The sequence below is a fragment of the Anomalospiza imberbis genome, chromosome 10 (genome assembly GCF_031753505.1).
Source record: "Anomalospiza imberbis isolate Cuckoo-Finch-1a 21T00152 chromosome 10, ASM3175350v1, whole genome shotgun sequence".
NCBI classification, from domain to species: domain Eukaryota; kingdom Metazoa; phylum Chordata; class Aves; order Passeriformes; family Viduidae; genus Anomalospiza; species Anomalospiza imberbis.
In genome coordinates this window covers 1549808-1569361 of record NC_089690.1, presented here as the reverse complement: position 1 = coordinate 1569361, position 19554 = coordinate 1549808, and the positions used below count along the sequence as shown (strand labels likewise).

Here is a 19554-nt window from a genome sequence, read left to right as displayed (position 1 = left end):
CGCCAGTGGAAGTGGATTTGGTGACAAGCACTGACTGATGGCTTTGCCCAGTGGCTTGAGACTGGAGGATCCTGTGCCATTTCCAAAGGATTTGGAGGGGAAAACCCTGTCTGCTCCCTGGAGGGAAGCTGGAGCACCACGTGCCAAGTGATGTCTCACACCCCGTACCTGTCCAGCAGCTCTTACCTCAGTTTAACATTTCCAAATAAAATTATTATACCAAGTAAAAAATAAAATTTTTTTAAAAGATCTTGATTAAGACAAATCATCAGTCGTGTTTTAACATCTATTTGTTACAAGAGCATTTACACAGAGTAATCCCGTGGCGATCCCCTGGTGCTGCTGACACCACCCCAGAGGAAAGGTTCTATGTTAAAATTCCAAGTCCAAATCCCACTGGAGCCCACCTTACCCAGCCAGGCTGGGCTGCTTCCATGGCTTGGAAAAGTGAGCCATTGGAGAAGACTGGGACAAACTGTTCAGTGCACTCCAGAGGAATCCCATCAGCTCTTGGCTTTGCCCTTTTTGGCAGGAAGTCTCCCTGTTGCTTCCAGGTATTTGTTGATGATTTCCTCCTGAGTGCTGGCTGAACAGGGGTGGTATTTGGAGTATTCCATGGTGTATTCCCCTTTTCCCTGTAGAGTTGGGAAAAGAAAGTGAGGATGGGCCATGTGCAAGCCTGCTGGGCACCCAGCTCCTGTGTGTGAAGTGACACGCAGGGATCCTCTGCAATCCCACCCAAACAGAACTCCTCAGGTACAGGAGAATTGTTTGGCCAGCAATTCCCCAGCTCTGCTCTGATCTCATTCCCTGCTGCAGCTGCCATGGATGGGATGATCCAGTGAGCCCAAATTTACAGAACCAAACACGTTTAGGAGGACTCACCTCTGTGCAAGACCTCAGCTCTGTGGCATATCCAAACATATCGTTCAGTGGCACCTAAAATCCAAACACATTTGCTCAAAATGAGGTTTTTTTCCATCACTTTTGGCCTATCAGCGAATTAATCCCAATTATGACATAAAGTGTCAGTGCTGTCTGTAAACAGCTCTGATTTAATGGTCTGCTGTTGTAAAGTATCTGTTATTTTAATTAATTTATATTTGCAGTGTGTTTTCAGCAAGAAAAATCGGAGAGTTTGAGTGCACCAGGAACTGGAATATCCTAAATTCAGTGATGAGTCAACCAGCAAGGTTTGAGGTATCTCCAGACATTCCTCCAAAAATAATTTGGGAAGCAGAAGGGTCACAGGGTGTGGCTGTCCTGAGCCCCTCACCCAGCAGGAAAACACCCAGCGATCCTTTCCAATCATTTTTAGGAGGGAAATAAAAGAAGGAACATTGAAATTGAGTCAACCTACAACTGTATCCACATAAACTGAGGAAAACGCGAGGGAAACGCGAGGGAAAGGCGAGGGAAAGGCGAGGGAAAGGCGAGGGAAAGGCGAGGGAAAGGTGAGGGAAAGGCGAGGGAAAGGCGAGGGAAAGGCGAGGGAAAGGCGAGGGAAAGGCGAGGGAAAGGCGAGGGAAAGGCGAGGGAAAGGCAGCGAGCACAGACCTCAGCATAGAGAGTGAAGTACCCCTCGGAGCCGTCCTGGCCCGTGATGACGCCGTGGCGCCGGTTGATCCCAGCTATCACGGCTCCCTGGAATTCCACGGGAGCCACCACCTCCACGGCCATGATGGGCTCCAGGATGCGCACGGCAGCGTTCTCCATGGCTGGGGGAAGAGTGCAACGAGGAATCCAACATCAAAGGTGAGCCTGGTGCAAGGCAAGCTGCTCCCATGCACAGCAGCAGATGGTTTGTGGTTAATGCCAGGGAAAAACCATGATCAACACATGGAATTCCAGCTCCCGGCCTTTCATTCCCCGAGCCACCATCACAGGATCACTCAGGTTGGAAAAAACCTCCAGGACCATCAAAACCAACCTTTGGCTGATAGCACTGTGCTCACTAAACCCTACTGTGAAATGCCACATGCACAGGTTGTCTAAGCACCTCCAGGGATTGTCACGCCACCAGTCCCAAGGCAGCCCCTTCCAGTGTTTAACTCTCCTTCAGTGAAGGAATGTTTCCTAAAAAAGGCCCAGACTGGCCAAATGTTCTCTTCCTACCCCGTAAGGATGAAACGGGTGGTGTTGCTGTACAGAATTCTAGGAAAACAGGATTTCCTTTGTACAGCCACAGGAATTATTGTGCCTCCCTCACAAATTCTATAAACTCTTGCACGTGTTCTGCTCCATAAAACTGGGAAAGCTTTGGGGGAATGAAAGGAGGGATGGATGGGGGGGATGGATGGAGAGATGGAGGGAAGGAAGCAGGGATGGATGGATGGATGGATGGATGGATGGATGGATGGATGGATGGATGGATGGATGAGGGGATTGGATGGATGGAGGGATGGATGGATGGAGGGATGGATGGAGGAAGGAAGGAGGGAGGAAGGAAGGAGGGAGGGATAGAATAGGTGGCTGGGTGGATGAATGGATGGATGGATGGATGGGTACCAGCCAGCAGAACCCATCCAAGGAGGAGCCCGTACCTTGTCTCAGGGCTCCCTCTCCTGCCCTGATGAAGGAGATCTCGTTGGAGTCCACCATGTGGTGGGCCCCGTCCTCCAGCACGAAGCGCACGCCGGAGATGCGGTGCCCCGACACCAGACCCTTCTCACAGGCATCCCGGAACCCCTGGGAACGACAACTCCCAGTCAGCAGCAGGAACCTGCAGCCGCTGCACGGCCAGTCTCTGCACCTCCATTCGATTTTACAAACAAAAATCACAGAACAAGGAAAAACGGCCTCAGGGTTTGCCTTTTTAACAGATTCCACGGCCAAACCCCAAAAGAATGCTCAGTGTGCAAAGAGCTCTTGCCTGGAGAACAAGATTCCTTTAAGACTTTGGTTTGTTCAGGATTTGGCAAAAACCTTTAAGCGTTGCATAATGGAAAAATGAAGGAATAATTGTAGGTTATTACAGGAATTCCAAGATGTTGGTAGGTTAATTAAAGCTGTGTGTAATAAATTATACAGTAAGGCAGTCACAGAGGAGATAAAGAAAGAGAATTTGGGAACTGAGGCAGGAAATGCAGCTTAATTACAGTTTCCTCTATAACTGGCCTCAGAGAAGTCACAGAAGAAGTTACACATTTTGGGGTTGGGAGGAGAATTATGGGGCCACAACCAGAAGCAGATGAGGCCAGGAAAAAGCAGCTTGGGCAGGAGGCTCTCACAAAGGAAACAGAGGCAGCGCACACCACCAAAGACAACAGCAGCTCCCGAATTAACTGGAAACCCCAGGAATGCAAGACATGAAGTAAAACCACACAGCTGTGATCCTGCTGCCACTGGAGCAACGGGAAAAGCCTCCTTTCCTGGGGCAAGGCAGGCACAGCAAATGTGGGTGCTGCTGCAGGAACACAACAGCAATCAGGATTTCCTGGATCACAGAGGAAGGTCTGTACCTTTTCCACAGCGGGCACAAACTGCTTGGGAATGTTTGTGCCAATGGTTCTGTCCTCGAATTCCACTTTGGTGAAGTCCTCTGGCTCCAGGGGCTCCAGCACTCCGATCACTTTGCCGTACTGGCCTGCTCCTCCCGACTGCTTCTTGTGGGTGAACTCAAACCTAAACCCCAACAACCCCCCCCCCCAAACACCAGGTCACTCGTGACACAAACCACGGCTTTCTATGGAAAACATGCCCATTCTGGATGTCAGACAATCACAGACTGCTTTGGGCTGGAAGAGAATTTAAATTCAAAATTCCATCGGCAGGGACGCTTTCTGCCGTCCGAGGTTGCTCCAAGCCCCGTCCAACCTGGACGCTTCCAGGGATAAGGCAGCCACAGATTCCCTGGAAAACGTGTGCCACGGCCTCCCCAGGCTCCCGGGGAAGGATTCACTGCCGACATCCCATCTAACGCTGTTTGTCACGCAGGGATGCGCTGCCCCCGCAGCAGCCGGCCCGTCCCGCGGCTCCGAGCCCGCCCCGCCCGCTCCGGCCCCGCCCGGCGCTTCCTGCGGGAGGAGGAAGCGGCTCCCGGGCCATGGAGCTGCCTCCCAGCCGCTTCCCGGCCGCCCGCGCCGCGGCCGCGGCCGTGGGCTACCTGCGGTACCTGCGGGGCGGCCCCGGGCGGGGGCTGGAGCTGCGGGAGCTGCGCCGCGCCCGGCGCCAGGTGAGCGGCACGGACCGGGACGGGAGCGGCACCGGCAGCCGGCCCGGGGAGCCGGCCCGGGGAGCGGCACCGGCAGCCGGCCCGGGGAGCCGCACCGGCAGCCGGCCCGGGGAGCCGCACCGGCAGCCGGCCCGGGGAGCGGCACCGGCAGCCGGCCCGGGGAGCGGCACCGGCAGCCGGCCCGGGGAGCGGCACCGGCAGCCGGCCCGGGGAGCGGCACCGGCAGCCGGCCCGGGGAGCGGCACCGGCAGCCGGCCCGGGGAGCCGCACCGGCAGCCCGCACGGGGAGCCGCACCGGCAGCCCGCACGGGGAGCCGCACCGGCAGCCCGCACGGGGAGCCGCACCGGCAGCCCGCACGGGGAGCCGGCCCGGGGAGCGGCACCGGCAGCCCGCCCGGGGAGCCGGCCCGGGGAGCGGCACCGGCAAGGGCTTCTCCCATGCAGCGCGCAGGGCACGGGGACAGCTGCACGGGAGGTGCGGCGGGTCCCGCTCTGGGGACATCCCAGACCTCCCGGCGCGTCCCGGTGTCACCGCCGCAGGTGACCCCGCCTGGGCTGGGTGATGTGCAAAGGCCCTTCCCAGCCGCAGCTGCTCGGGGCTTGTGGCACTGGCACCGCGGGGCTGACACCGCCTGTGTCCTCCGGGGGTCCTGGCAGGAGCTCGGTGTCACCGCGGGCGGGTCAGCGCTGCGGGACACACCCCGTGTGTCACCTGCGGTGACAGCAGCGCCCAGAGAGCCCTGCCCAGGGCACGGCACCGGCACCGGGCCAGGAGGAACCTCCCGGGGAGGAGAAGGAGGGTGCTGGGTGCGCCTGTGGGTGCCAGGACACGGCTCAGCCTGCCCTGGGTCTGCAGGGACGCCTGGCACTGCGGGGGCACAGCAAACCCCCTCCCAAAACAAGGGCACAGCAAACCCCACCTGCTCCCTTCTGTATAGCCAGGAAAATACAGGGCACGATCCAGTTCATAATAACCTGTAAAATGGAATTAATAGAAGGAAGCACTGAACGCTCTTAGGGGAGTATCTAACCAAGCAGCAAAATCTTGGATAGCATCACAGAGGAGCCCAAAATTGGCATTTCACAGGGGTTATGAGGGTGGAGAGGCCCTGGTAAGAGTGCCCATCCCTGGAAGTGTCCAAGGCCAGGCTGGATGGGACTTGGAGCAACCTGGGACAGTGGAAGGTGTCCCTGCCCATGGCAAGGGATGGCACTGGATGGGATTTAAGGTCCCTTCCAACCCAAACCATCCCGGGATTCTCTGATTTTGTCCAGGATGCAGCCACTCAACATTTGCCAAACTAAATGTTATTAATATTTTCCCCTCTTTAGGACATTGATGGTGTGGGGCACAAATACCACCTGGAACTGGAGCTGGAGGATGTCCTGGACAAAGTGAGTCAGACTGGCTTAATTACACACTCTGTGCACACAGCACTTAATACTTTGAATCGTGCTCCCGATTTTTCTGTGCTGCCAATCAGGCCCCAAAAAGGCTGAATTTTATCCAAAAGGAACCCACTGCCCACGTGGTATCTTCCACTACACCACCAGGCAATGCTGCAGGGAGGACAAGGACATTTCAGTGTCAGCCAGCTCCAACTGAACAGCACAAGGGACACTCTGCACCCCAACCACTGCCCCTTCCATCACTGCAGAAAGCAAATCCCACCCTTAAACAGTCACAGAAATGCCAGGAATTTAACCTTGTCTTAAATAACCACAAACCTCTCCAGACCAGACTCAGAGAAAACAGCAACTACATAAAAATGACATTTTCAGAAGTGCAAATGACGCTGGTAATACACATATTCAATCACATAATAATGCACATCATTAACTCTGCCACAGGACAGGACTGTGAACTGCACTGCTGAGGTTCTCTATCACCTGGGCAGCAAAAACTCTGCTCCAGATGTGCAGGTCACAGTGCAAGGAGAGCTCAGGAGCACAGAGGAAGCAGACAAGGAGTTCTACAATTGGATCAGGAGCCTGGAAAAGGAGCTCGTGGCTGAGAACATCCCAGGTACAAGCCAGGGCTCTTTTGGGGGGGTCTGCAATCACAGCCACTGCATTTATTCCTGATTCTGAGTGTTCTGGAAAAGCAGCTGGCACTGCCACTGTCACCTGTTCCTGCTCCCTCTGAGGGGGTCCTGGCACAACACTTCCAACACCCAAAGGGACAACGAGGGGCTGCTCTCACCTCGGAGCAGCCCCTGCCTTCGAGACCTGGAATTTCTATTAAGAGAAAATGTGGAGGAGAGCACCCTGGCAGTGCCCAAGGCCAGGCTGGATGGAGCTTGGAGCACCTGGGACAGTGGAAGGTGTCCCTGCCATGGCAGGGGCGACACTGGATGGGATTTAATGTCCCTTCCAAGCCAAACCACTGCAGGATTGTGTGAAGTGGGAGGAAAACCCTGTGGAGATGGAGCAGCTCTTCCAAACGCTGTGGAAGGCTGTGTGACAGGGATTTGAGCTGCCAGCCCTGTGTGAGGTGACAATGCTCTGGTAAGGGCTCTCTTTAACATCCACTCTTGGTTTTGGTTCCAGACAGCCACGGGAACATTCCCCCAGAGCTGGAGCCCATCCACCTGCTGGCCTGGGTGGCCTCTGGCTACGTGATCTGGCAGAATTCCACCGAAAACACCAAGTTCCACCTTGCCCAAGTTAAACACGTGAAGCAAGTGGTGAGTTACAAGCAGGAACAGAATCCCACTGGTTTGGGCTGGAGGGACCTCATCCCCTTCCCCCCTGCATGGGCAGGGACACCTTCCACAGCCCAGACTGCTCCAAGCCCATCCAGCCTGGCCTTGGCTTTCCCTGGAAAGAATTCATGAGCTAAGCAGCTGTGGCAAGGACAATAAATTAAGTTAACAGAATTCCACAGATCCTCCCAGTTTTGCCGTGTTCTATTAGAGAAAATAGATTCTGAGTTTAAAATAACCCTAAAGTGATCATCAGCTTTAAATTCAAGGCAATTTCCCACAGGAGCCAGGAAAAAGCAGCAGGATTTAGTATTTAGAAAACAGAAAGCTCCAGAAGATTTGTCCCTCTGAACAGACAGTGAATTCCCAGGAAGTTCTGGGTCTGAAGGAAAGACAGGAATTCCTTGTGGGAATAGGATTTGTGAATGTTTTGCTCCCTCTGATGGCATTTTAGAGAATTCACAGCTGCTGCAGGGCTGTGCACCAGCAAGAGTTTAAAGATTTTTCTCTAACAAACTTAAGGATAAAGGAGACAAATAACTATTAACTAACCCACCTGCCATCTCTTTAGCTTTGTCCCTTTTTCCCTGAAAACACAGGAAGAGAATCTATTCCAAAGGCCAGGGTTTATTTTGTCACTCAGAATCCCTGGCTGTCACTCACAGAAAGGCCTCTGGAGTGTCCTTATCCTCTTGACAATTTTTTTTTTGGGATTGTTTGGGTTAAACTGACACCTGCTAGAATGAGGCGTTCCCATCCCAAAGAATTCCTGACAGATCTGGTCTCTGTAAGGCAGGAATTAGCAGTTTAAAGCTTTACATTCACTGTCTCCAGTGCAGTTTTGCAGTGCACAGAAATTCAAACCAGGAGCTTTAGTTTTGTTACAGTGCTTGAGCTCCACCTGCTTCATTTGTGATCAGGAGCTGCCAGTTTTAGCTGAGATCCATCAGGGAATTTTTGTGATAACCACAGAGAATTGAATCCCTTTTTCTGAGGTGGAAGAATCCCAGATTCAGCCCTTTTCATCCTGTCTTTCCAGAAAAGGAGTGATGAAGATCTTCAGTTTGACTTTGTGGTTCTACTCCATGAAATGGTGTCCCAGGTAAATGATTTTATTCCTAAAAAGCCTTTTCTGGGTGTTTTAAGACTGCAGCTGCATGAGCTCCAGCTCAGACACAGATCTGATCCTGCAGGGTGAGCTCAGGGCACCCATCCCTGCCTGTCTCAGCATTCCAGGAACAAAAGCAGCAACTTCCAGCCATTCTGGGGCTTTGGTGGGGATGGCTGAGGTTCAAAACTGGTCCCTCACAGCTCTCCCTTGGGAGATCCCAGTGCCAGAGTGGGCAGGGATAAAGGGAAGGGGCAGCTGGAGCATCCTGGATGCTCAGCTGAATTCCAGCTGGGCTGTGGATGCCTCCATGGCCCAGGACAGCACTGGTGGCCCAGTAGAGAGACCTCAGCAATCCCAGTAACCCCCAGCAGAAACTGGCTGCCAGAACAGCATTTACATCCTGTGCTACTCTCCAGCAAAGTTTTGGGATCTGAGCAGGTGCTTTCATAGGAAAACCAGAGAAAACTGGGAAGAGAAGCTCTTGACTAATAATCCAGGGATCTCCCTCCCAGCTCCAGCTCTACTGCTCCTGATGCCCTGCACTCCCATTCCCTTGGGTTTAATTCCCAAGTTTTCCATGAGAAAGCTCCTGGCTGGCTAGAGGGGGCAGCAGGGGTTGCTGACTGTGCTGTGTGTGCCCCACAGGAGGTGCTGCCCTGGCAGGTGACCCTGCTGTGGCACCCCCAGCGCGGGGCCCGAGTGTCCCAGAGCCACGCCGCAGGAGCAGGGGACACCTGAGCTCCCCTGGGAACTCCTGAGCTCCCCTGGGAACTCCTCTGGGAACACCTGAGCTCCCCTGGGAACACCTGAGCACCCCGCTAGGAACACCTCTGGCAACTCCTGAGCACCCCTGAGAACACCTGAGCACCTCTGGGAACACCTGATCACCCCTGGGAACACCTCTGGGAACTCCTGAGCACCCCTGGGAACACCTCTGGGAACTCCTGAGCACCCCTGGGAACACCTGATCACCCCTGGGAACACCTCTGGGAACACCTCTGGGAACACCTGAGCACCTCTAGGAACACCTGATCACCCCTGGGAACACCTGATCACCCCTGGGAACACCTCTGGGAACTCCTGAGCACCCCTGGGAACACCTGATCACCCCTGAGAACACCTGAGCACCTCCAGGAACACCTCTGGGAACTCCTGAGCACCTCCAGGAACACCTGATCACCCCTGAGAACACTTGAGCACCTCCAGGAACACCTCTGGGAACTCCTGAGCACCTCCAGGAACACCTCTGGGAACTCCTGAGCACCTCCAGGAACACCTCTGGGAACTCCTGAGCACCTCCAGGAACACCTCTGGGAACTCCTGAGCACCTCCAGGAACACCTCTGGGAACTCCTGAGCACCTCCAGGAACACCTCTGGGAACTCCTGAGCACCTCCAGGAACACCTCTGGGAACTCCTGAGCACCCCTGGGAACACCTGAGCACCTCCAGGAACATCTCTGGGAACTCCTGAGAATACCTGAGCACCCCTGGGAACAGTCCTGGGAGCAGCTCAGAGCTCTGGTACAAGCCATTAAATGAAACTTTCCTGGGTGTTTTGGATCCCAGAATTCCAAAGGGACTTCCTCTGCCTCCAAGGGGATGAATGCAACAATTCCCAGCAGGAATACTCACGGCACAGGGGCAGAGATGTTCTCCCTGAAGGCAACTTTGGGCTTCCCCATGGTGCAAGGACAACCATATTCCCTCTCCATTCTCTGCAGGAAAAAACCCACAGTGATTAGGGTTACTCCATTGGGAATGATTTAGTAACTTCATCAGGATTAATCACTTTTTTGGTTGGGAGTTGGATTGATTTTTGGGGCTTTCTGTAATTTTTTTTTTTAATTAACAAATTATTCCCCATCAACTTCTTTAAGACCTGCAGCTTCAGATGCAGGAAAAGGAAACAGCATGAATTATGTTATTAAAATTCTAGTTTTTCAAGGCAAAAATCACTTTTTCTTCATTCTGTCAATATTTAAGATACATCTTTTTGTGTTAAGATTAAAATATAGACATCAGCTGGAAAGAAACAAATCCCTGTAACCACTCCTTTCTCCCTCCACCAGCTTTTATTAGGGAATGATACATTTAAAACCACAGAAACAGAGGATTTTTCTATAGAAATTAATTATAATTAGATATTATTAATTATTATAAGCAAAGGCTGCTAGAGCAAAGTGTAGTGTTTAATACATTTTTTATGGATTTGAACCAAATCCTAAAAATATTCCAGGCAAAATATCCTTTCAGAAGCCTTCAGAATGGAACCACTGGAGAGAAAGAACCTTCAAAAGTTGACTTAAAAGTTCAACTTTTCCCTAAGCAGCTGGAAGGAATAGGAAGGAGCAAGAGGAGATGGGAAAAGCAGAGTCCATGGAATGTGCTTCCCAAATTACCTGGGCATAGATTTCCAGGTGCAGCTCCCCCATCCCAGAGACAATGGTCTCCTTGCTCTCCTCATCAAAGTGGATCCTGAAGGTGGGATCTTCCCTGGTGAAGCGGCCCAGGCCTTTGGAAAATTTATCCAGGTCATTCTGAAACACAAGCAAAGATTTACTCAGCATCCATGAGTCATTCCAAGAAAAAAGCCTCACGTTTTCCCATCCACTGCTGAGCATTTCTGCTCTTTGGGTTACTTTATGGAAGATTTAAAACTCTTGATTAAAGTGTTAATTATTTATTTCAAGTTCATGTTTCTGGCTGAGTGACAGCATCCAGCTCAGCCCTGGGTTATGCAAGGGATAAAATCTTGGATGTTGGGATAAAACATTTCAAACAGTGCTTAGACTTCCATAAAATCACAAAGCAGCAGAGGGAGGGAACTCGGGGAGAAGAGGTTGATCCAAAGGCTCCTACCTTGTTGGAAGGCTTCATAGACACAGAAATGACAGGATCAGGGACGTGGATGGATTCCTGTGTGGCCAAGGAAAAGGGAATTATAAATTCCAACAAAATCCTGGTGACTGGCAGTGCCTGAGGCAGCCAGGGCAAGGGGGGCTCACCATGGAGATGTCAGTGCTGGTTTTATCTGTGAACGTGTCCCCGCTGGCACAGTCGATCCCAAACAGGGCACAGATGTCCCCAGCATAAACTTCATTTACATCCTGAGGGAAGGAAAATTCCTCTTCAGACAACACTGGGATAAGAGAAGCTGTGGCTGCCCCTGGATCCCTGCAGGTGTCCAAGGCCAGGCTGAACAGGGCTTGGATCTCCCTGGGATAGTGGAAGATGTCCCTGCCCTTGTGGCTGGATGATCCTTAAGGTCCCTTCCATCCCAAACCATTCCAGGATTGATTCTGTCTTTCCCTCACATCCAAACTCCACCTGGATTATAGAAGATCCACAAACACTGTGTTTTAAAGCTTGACACTGAGCTCCTTAAAAACTTCCAGCTTGGATAAAAAGCCCGGCAAATCTCCCTCTTTATTCAAAGGACAAAAGGGAGGGCTCAGCTTGGATTAATTCAGGATCAAACAAGAAGCAAAGTTGTTAAGAAGCAAAGGCCATCCTGTGCTTCAGGATCATCACCCAGGCCGCTCCAGGGGCCCGGCCAGCGCTGGCCCGGCCAGGCCGCTCCAGGGGCCCGGCCGCTCCAGGGCTGGCAGCCCGTCCCCAGGGATCCACTCACCTCCATGTTGTCCGAGTGCATGCGGACCAGTCTCTGCACCCTGACCCTCTTCCCCGTGCGGGTGTTGTAGATGTAATCTGACTTCTTCAGCATCCCCTGGTACACCCTGACGTAGGTTAACTGCCCAAACCTGCCAGCCTGCAAGCACAACCCACCAAAGTCTGATCATTCTGGGAACCAGCAATACCTCAGGTTTGAGCTTTTCTATTTCTCAGATTCTGTGCTGCTTTAGTGTGCAGTTCTGAGCTTCACCTTATGGGATGGTGAGCTCTCTGCACAGAGCAGGGAGACAAAACAATTCCTTCTCCAGCTGGGCACCAAGAACAAATGATCCAAACCTCAGGCCCAAGAGCACAAATAACGTGGGCTGGAGAGAGAAAAACAAGCAGGATGGGACTGCATGGGCTAAAGCTGGAATGGGACAATGAACTGCAATGTGCCAATGGAGCAGAGCTGATCCCAGTGAGAGCCCCCGGGAGCGCTCGTGCATTTTGGGACCATTTGGGTTCATCTTGGGTGCAGCCCTGGCTGGGCTCTGGTGCTGCCCAAGGTGGATCCATGGAGGAGATCCTTTTAATGAATCCCTGCTTTATTCTGTGACTCTGCCCAGCCTCTGCTCTAGAGCAGCCTGCACAAGGCATCACCAGCACCAATTCCAGCACCAGCTGCACTGACTAAATGTGGAGCGAGTTTCCACACTACTAAGGGAAATGAAAGATTTTAACAGCTTTCACTTGGCTCTACAATGGAATTTGGCAATTTTCTGAACCAATTTTTCACTCCCAAACCTTCCCAAGAGACACACGTTACCATGGAATGTGACCAGCCATTTTCCATATTCCATAAGAATCCTGAAGTGCTGCTCTCTAAGTAGCAAACAACTTATTTGCTTAAATCTCTGCACTTTTTTCTCTCTAACTCTCTCACATCCCATTGTTTCCAAGTGCAGGATTTTTCCCTGAAAATATGTCAGTTAAGCCAACAACCCCCCAGATGTTCAAGAAAACCAGGAAATACTTGAGGTCCAGACCCCACCCTGAAGTTCCAAATTGGCAGCACTTGTAGATTTTATGGTTGAAGCCCTTTTTTAAAAAAGAAGTTAAATTTCATTTGAAGTTAAATATGAACTGCTTTTCAGTATAAAGTGATTTAAAAGTCTGCTGTAGGTGAGTTTTGGTAGCACCACCTGGGCTCTCTCCATGATTGTGGGAAGGAGCGGAGTGAGACTCACCTCTAGTTTGAAGGCAAGGCCGATAAAAGGCTGGGAATCGTCACGAGCGGAGTTCAACAGGAACTTGATTTGGTCCTGAGAATCCCTGAGAAACAGGGATGAGAGGGAGGAGAGGTTAGGAACCAACACAGGAGTCTCCTCTGAACATTTATGGGCTCTGCTGTTGGGGTTGACACATCTGGGTGGGCTCTGCTCCCAGGGAACAGCCTCAGGCTGGGCCAGGGGAGGCTCAGCTTGGACACCAGGAGGAATTTCTCCACAGAAAGGGTGGGGAGGCCTTGGAGGGGGCTGCCCAGGGAGGTTTGGAGTCCCTGTCCCTGGAGGTGTCCCAGGAATTCCTGGATGTGACACTCAGTGCTCTGGACTGGGTGATAAAGGGAGGATTGAGCACAGCTTGGACTCGATGATCCTGGAGCTCTTTTCCAGCCTCAGAGATTCTGGGATTCATGTCCATAAGAATAAAATGCTATTTACACACTTGGGATGTGCTCCCTCCTCTAGGCAGGCCTGTTTTTAAGGGCTGCCATCAATTCTAAAGAATTATCTGACAATCATTGTCCAAATACAACACTGAATGTGGTAAAATCCCAGCACAGAGTAACCCTCGAATGAGAGAGGAGCTTTGGGACTTTGTGCCAAATGCTGGTGGCACTGCTTGATACCAATGGTAAAGGATTGTGGATCTTGTTAGGAATGTTTCCTGCTTTGAAACCATTCCATGGAATCCCAGACTGGTTTGGGTGGGAAGGGTCCTTAAAGCCCAGCCAGTGCCATGGGCAGGGACACTCTCCACAGCCCTGCCCCTGGGCACTCCAGCTGCTGGATGCACTCACCCCTGGTTGAGGAGAGCGTAGTTCTCCACCTCAGAAGGATTGGGAAGGTATTCCAGGACAGCATCCAGCAGTGGCTGCACCCCTTTGTTCTTCAGAGCACTTCCCACAAGGACAGGGGTGAAGGATTTCTGCAGCGTTGCCCTTCGGATTGCCAGCTGAAAAATATCCCTGTGAACTCCTCCTGCAGCACAGCCCAATCCCCTGGCTTTCCTGGCCTTGTCCACTCCTGGAGCAAAGAGCTGCTCCCACAGTCCCCTGGACACCCCTCAACACAAGGGCTTCCCAAAAAACCTGCTCTCCGGAATTCTTCCCAATGCAAAGCAAAACCAGATTGGGAACGGGCCCTCCCTGGGGAGAGCTGGAGTTCAGCTGAGGTGACGCAACTCCAGCGAACAGAATTCCTGATACATTTATTGAGGAATGAGGGGACAAGGACACAGGTGAGGGAACAGCCAACACAGGGAAGGTACCTTTAACTGTGCAGCTGTGGGAATCTTCTCCTCCAGGAACAGCTCCCCCAGGAGCTCATCGGCGTTGGCCACGCACTCGATGAGCTCCCGGCGCCGCTCCGCAGCCTCCGCCCGCAGCTCAGCCGGGATCTCCTCGACCCTCAGGGTCTGCCTGCACACACAGGGAACACAGTGACTCCCAGGAATTCCACGAGGGAATGGCATGACTGCCCTGACTGGGAACAATCCACCTTTCGTGTGGATCCTGGGAAAAATCCCCTGTGAACATCAGTGTGTTATCTCTGGTGTGGGAGAGCCCTTCCCACTCCTGGCAGGGATCAGGAAAATTTCCCCAACAGCTCACCCACAGCTGATCTTCATCCCAGGGAGCCACACACACTGCATGATCCCATCATGGAGCAGTCTCCTGCTTCTCCAGGTGGGAAGTGTGGCCACCACCCCTTCACAGCAACCAAGTCCTGCTGCAGCCACCCCCACCCAGAGCTCCCTGCAGGCCCCAGGCCTGGGAGAGCTGCAGGGGGACCCTCAGCCCCAGCACAAGCCCATCCCAAATTTCCAGAGAGCTGGGTTTCATCTCTGAAGAGAAACTGCAGGAATTCCTTCTGCAAAAAGCAGCTCCAGCTACAAAAGAAGCAATTTCCAGGACTTACCCAAGCGCCCCATCAAAATAGATTGCTTTTTCTTCAATGAGATCTATAATTCCTTTAAAGTCTCCTTCCAGCCCAATTGGAATCTGAACAAAAGCCGCATTGTGTTTCAACTTGGATCTGAAAAAGGGAAAACAGGAATTAAAGAAGAAAAAAGTAATTTCTATGCGTGCACTCCAGATGGTCTTTGAGCAACATCCCCCTCCTACAAAATCCCTGTGTCGTGTCCTTTGGACAGTGCCCAAATCTGCCAACATGGATAAAAACCACCCAGCTGTGGTTTAGGGCTTTGTGTCCCACCTTTTGTATCCCAGCAGGCCCAGGGAGCAACTCCCACAAGAAAGGCAGCAGGGGAAACCACTTTGAGACTGATTGCTTGATTAACAGAGTTGCTTCTCCCTTAATGAGTATTAATGAGTTTATCTCATGGATCTAATTAGGCAGGGAAAGGTTGGGAGTAAGCAGCACTTCCAGGAATCCAAAGCACCCGTGTCACCTCCTTGCTGGAATTTCAGCAGCACCAGGATCTAGGGAAAACTAAGAAGCTGCTCTCAAAGTGGGTCCTGATACATTTCCATCAACAAAATAAACATCAAACCCCAGCCCTTGGTCACTGCAAGTGTTGGCTGACACCAGTATTTGGGGGTTTTGGGACAACGGAGATTTGTCCTGGGTCAGATCAGGATTTAACCTCGAGTCAGGAATTCTCCAAACTGCAGCTCCCAAGAGAAGCCTTTCCAATATTGTTCCTAATGACCTGCCATGGGGATGGAATTTCAGGAATCACTGTAAATGCCAAAACCTGAGCTGCTGCACTGCTCTGGCCGGGTTGGAGCCCATCCTGTCCAGTTTGTTGATGAAGGTGAGGAAGGGGACGTTGTAACGCTTCATCTGCCTGTTGACAGTGATGGTCTGGCACTGGACACCTCCCACAGCACAGAGAACCAGGACGGCTCCATCCAGCACCCTCAGAGACCTCTCCACTTCGATGGTGAAGTCCACATGGCCTGGATAACAAATACAAATAAAATTGAATAATGTACTGGAAAGGAGCAACAGCCAAGGGAATCGCACTGAGTCCTGTAAGCTCAAGTGATGGAGCACAGGGTCATGGAAGCGTTTGGGTGGGAAGGGACCTTAAACTCCATTCCACTCCCTGCCATGTGCAGGGACACCTCCCACTGTCCCAGGTGCTCCAAGCCCCCTCCATCCTGGCCTTGGACACTTCCAGGGATCCAGGGGCAGCCACAGCTGCTCTGGGCACCCTGTGCCAGGGCCTGCCCACCCTCCCAGGGAACAATTCCTTCCCAGTATCCCATCTAACCCAGTGTCAGTTTGAACCCATCACTCCATGTTCTGTCACAACCAGGAACACAAAGACACACCACATCCCCTGTATCCATGAGGATCAGCAATCCCCAGGTGCTGCCAGCTGCCCTTACCTGGCGTGTCGATGATGTTGATGTTGGTGTCCTTCCACATGGTGTAAGTGGCTGCAGACTGGATGGTGATGCCCCGCTGTCGCTCCAGCTCCATGGAGTCCATGACAGCTCCAACTCCATCCTTACCTTTCACCTTAGGAGAAATAAAAAAAAATTAGTTCAAGGAGTTTGCTAAGAATTCCTATCCCATCCCTGGAAGTGTCCAAGGCCAGGCTGGATGGGGCTTGGAGCAACCTGATCTATGGAAGGTGTCCCTGTCCATGGCAGGGGGTGGGATGGGTGACCTTTAGGTTCTCCTCCCACCCAAACCATTCCATGATACTGTGAATCCACGTGCAGGAGTGATGCTGCACGGACTGAGCATCCTCCCTCATGCAGCAAAACACAGTGTGGAGGTAAGTCCTGGGAAGATCCCGGCGGGAGCTCAGCCCAACCTCGTGCATCTGCGCGATCCTGCCCGTGTAGAACAGGATCCGCTCCGTCAGCGTCGTCTTGCCGGAGTCGATGTGAGCCGAGATCCCGATGTTCCTGATCCTCTCGTTGGGAAGGACCCCCGAGGAGCAGTGCCTGCAGGAGGTCAGCAGGAGCTGCAAGGCAGGAGAAGGGCACTGGCTCAGCCAGGAGTGGATGCAGCACAGCTCACAGGACACCGGGAATGGGACAAGGGAAAATGGCCTCAAGCTGGGCCAGGGGAGGCACAGGTTGGACACCTGGAGAAATTTCTCCATGGAAAGTGTGGTCAGGCTTTGGAAGGGGCTGCCCAGGGAGGTTTGGAGTGCCCATCCCTGGAGGTGTCCAAGGAATTCCTGGAGGTGGCACTCACTGCTCTGGGCTGGGGACAAAGTGGGCATCGGGCACAGCTGGGATTCGATGGTCTTGGAGGGCTTTTCCAACGTGATTTATCCTGGGATTCACTGTGCCCGTGGCTAAACTGCCAGACCGCTTCCCCGCGGCTTCCTGTCAATCTATGGCGAACCAGTCACCTCAAGCCGAGTGGCCTTCCCAGGGTCACCTCGGAGCTGCCACCGCACCGCCCGCCCTGCTGCCCATTCCCGGTCTCCCTGTCCCCATCCATGTGACCAGTGTTGTTCGTTCCCGGTCTCCCTGTCCCCATCCCTGTGACCGGTGTTGTTCGTTCCCGGTCTCCCTGTCCCCATCCATGTGACCGGTGTTGTTCGTTCCCGGTCTCCCTGTCCCCATCCATGTGACCGGTGGCTGTTCGTTCCCGGTCTCCCTGTCCCCATCCATGTGACCGGTGTTGTTCGTTCCCGGTCTCCCTGTCCCCATCCATGTGACCGGTGTTGTTCGTTCCCGGTCTCCCTGTCCCCATCCATGTGACCGGTGGCTGTTCGTTCCCGGTCTCCCTGTCCCCATCCATGTGACCGGTGTTGTTCGTTCCCGGTCTCCCTGTCCCCATCCATGTGACCGGTGTTGTTCGTTCCCGGTCTCTCTGTCCCCATCCATGTGACCGGTGTTGTTCGTTCCCGGTCTCCCTGTCCCCATCCATGTGACCGGTGGCTGTTCGTTCCCGGTCTCCCTGTCCCCATCCATGTGACCGGTGTTGTTCCTTCCCGGTCTCTCTGTCCCCATCCATGTGACCGGTGTTGTTCGTTCCCGGTCTCCCTGTCCCCATCCATGTGACCGGTGTTGTTCCTTCCCGGTCTCCCTGTCCCCATCCATGTGACCGGTGGCTGTCCGTTCCCTGCAGCTGCTGCGGCCCGTCCGGGGCTGTCCCTCCGCCCTCCATCCCTTCTGCTCCCGGCTCCCTCCCCTCCCTGGGGCGCCGTCCCCTCACGGCGGGGCCGTCCCGCCGCCGGTACCTGGATGTGCCGCGGGCGGCCGGGAGCCAGCCCGGCCCGTAACACCCTGAGCATGGCCCCGGCTGCGGCCCCGCTCCCGGCTCCAATCCCGGCTCCAGCCCCGGCGGCAATCGCGGCTCCAGCCCCGGGTCGCTCCCGCCTCTTCCGGGGCCCCGCGCAGGCGCCGCGGTCCCGCCCGGCCCCTCACGGGCCCCTCCGGCAGCGGCGGCGCCGGGCGGGAGCCCCGAGGGGGGAATGGAGAGGGCAGGCTCTCACTGCCCGGGCCCCCGGCCCCTCAGGGAGCCCCGGGAGCCCCAGGGGCGGCATGGAGAGGGCAGGCTCACACCGCCGCCCCGGCCCCTCACGGGCCCCTCCGGCAGCGGCGGGAGCCCCGAGGGGGGAGCGGAGAGGGCAGGCTCTCACTGCCCGGCCCCTCACGGCCCCTCAGGGAGCGGCAGGAGCCCCGAGGGCGGCATGGAGAGGGCAGGCTCACACCGCCGCCCCGGCCCCTCACGGGCCCCTCCGGCAGCGGCGGGAGCTCCGAGGGTGGAATGGAGAGGGGAGGCTCTCACTGCCCGGCCCCTCAGGGAGCGGCACCGGGCGGGAGCGGAGAGGGCAGGCTCTCACTGCCCGGCCCCTCAGGGAGCGGCACCGGGCGGGAGCGGAGAGGGCAGGCTCTCACTGCCCGGCCCCTCACGGCCCCGCAGGGAGCGGCGGGAGCCCCGAGGGCGGCATGGAGAGGGCAGGCTCTCACTGCCCGGCCCCTCACGGCCCCGCAGGGAGCGGCACCGGGCGGGAGCCCCGAGGGGGGAACGGAGAGGGCAGGCTCTCACTGCCCGGCCCCGCAGGGAGCGGCGGGAGCCCTGAGGGGGGAACAGAGAGGGCAGGCTCTCACTGCCCGGCCCCGCAGGGAGCGGCGGGAGCCCTGAGGGGGGAACGGAGAGGGCAGGCTCTCACTGCCCGGCCCCGCAGGGAGCGGCGGGAGCCCTGAGGGGGGAACGGAGAGGGCAGGAGGGCAGGCTCTCACTGCCCGGCCCCCGCAGGGAGCGGCACCGGGCGGGAGCCCTGAGGGGGGAACGCAGAGGGCAGGAGGGCAGGCTCTCACTGCCCGGCCCCGCAGGGAGCGGCGCCGGGCGGAGCCCCGAGGCCGCATGAACAGGGGCGGCTCGCACCGAGCCCATCCCGGAGCGCTCTCGGGCTGGTCCCTGCCCGGCTGCGATCCTGAGGCAGCCGTGGGGGTTCCCGCTGTGCTCACACAGAATTCTCCGACTGCGGCCCGACAGGGGCGGATCTCAGCCAAACCATGGAGCGGGTCGGAGCCCCGGGAGTTGGGAACTGGGAGGAATTAGGAACAACTGGAGAGCAGAGCTCCCTGGCCCGGGGGAGCTGAAGTGCCGGGGAAGGGCAAGACAAGGCTGGGATGGGGCGCAGGGACCCGTTTGGAACACGCGTTAAGTGTTAAAATATATTCTTGATATAAAATTATTCCTTCCTTTCATACCTGCAAAGG

At 54.8% G+C, this 19554-nt stretch overlaps 2 protein-coding genes across 5 annotated transcripts; one reads left to right on the top strand and one right to left on the bottom strand.

Moving 5' to 3' along the window:
• Positions 1-224: 224 nt before the first annotated feature.
• Positions 225-18222, bottom strand: GFM1 (G elongation factor mitochondrial 1). Its single transcript, XM_068200162.1, has 18 exons — positions 18066-18222; positions 16680-16832; positions 16246-16378; positions 15606-15810; positions 14807-14923; positions 14157-14307; positions 13687-13841; positions 12854-12938; positions 11623-11760; positions 10997-11098; positions 10851-10907; positions 10391-10528; positions 9624-9706; positions 3462-3624; positions 2544-2688; positions 1558-1718; positions 886-939; positions 225-635 (listed from the first exon to the last, which is right to left on the bottom strand). Exons 1-18 carry the CDS (start codon positions 18117-18119, stop codon positions 504-506), a joined length of 2226 nt encoding a protein of 741 aa, XP_068056263.1. The 5' UTR covers positions 18120-18222; the 3' UTR covers positions 225-503.
• LXN (latexin) lies at positions 4012-14305 on the top strand. 4 transcript variants are annotated; one of them, XR_011002434.1, is made up of 6 exons: positions 4012-4174; positions 5507-5569; positions 6026-6200; positions 6725-6861; positions 7767-7981; positions 8636-8721. XR_011002434.1 is itself a non-coding variant. In XM_068200168.1 (6 exons), the coding sequence occupies exons 1-6, from the start codon at positions 4046-4048 to the stop codon at positions 12582-12584; spliced, it is 732 nt and encodes a 243-aa protein (XP_068056269.1). In that variant the 5' UTR covers positions 4012-4045; the 3' UTR covers positions 12585-14305. The 4 variants fall into 4 exon arrangements, 3 of the variants coding, with proteins under 3 accessions (XP_068056269.1, XP_068056268.1, XP_068056267.1); XM_068200168.1 differs by lacking the exon at positions 8636-8721 and adding an exon at positions 12420-14305 and having other exon boundaries at positions 7919-7981; XM_068200166.1 differs by having other exon boundaries at positions 4013-4174; positions 7919-7981; positions 8636-9828.
• Positions 18223-19554: the final 1332 nt, after the last annotated feature.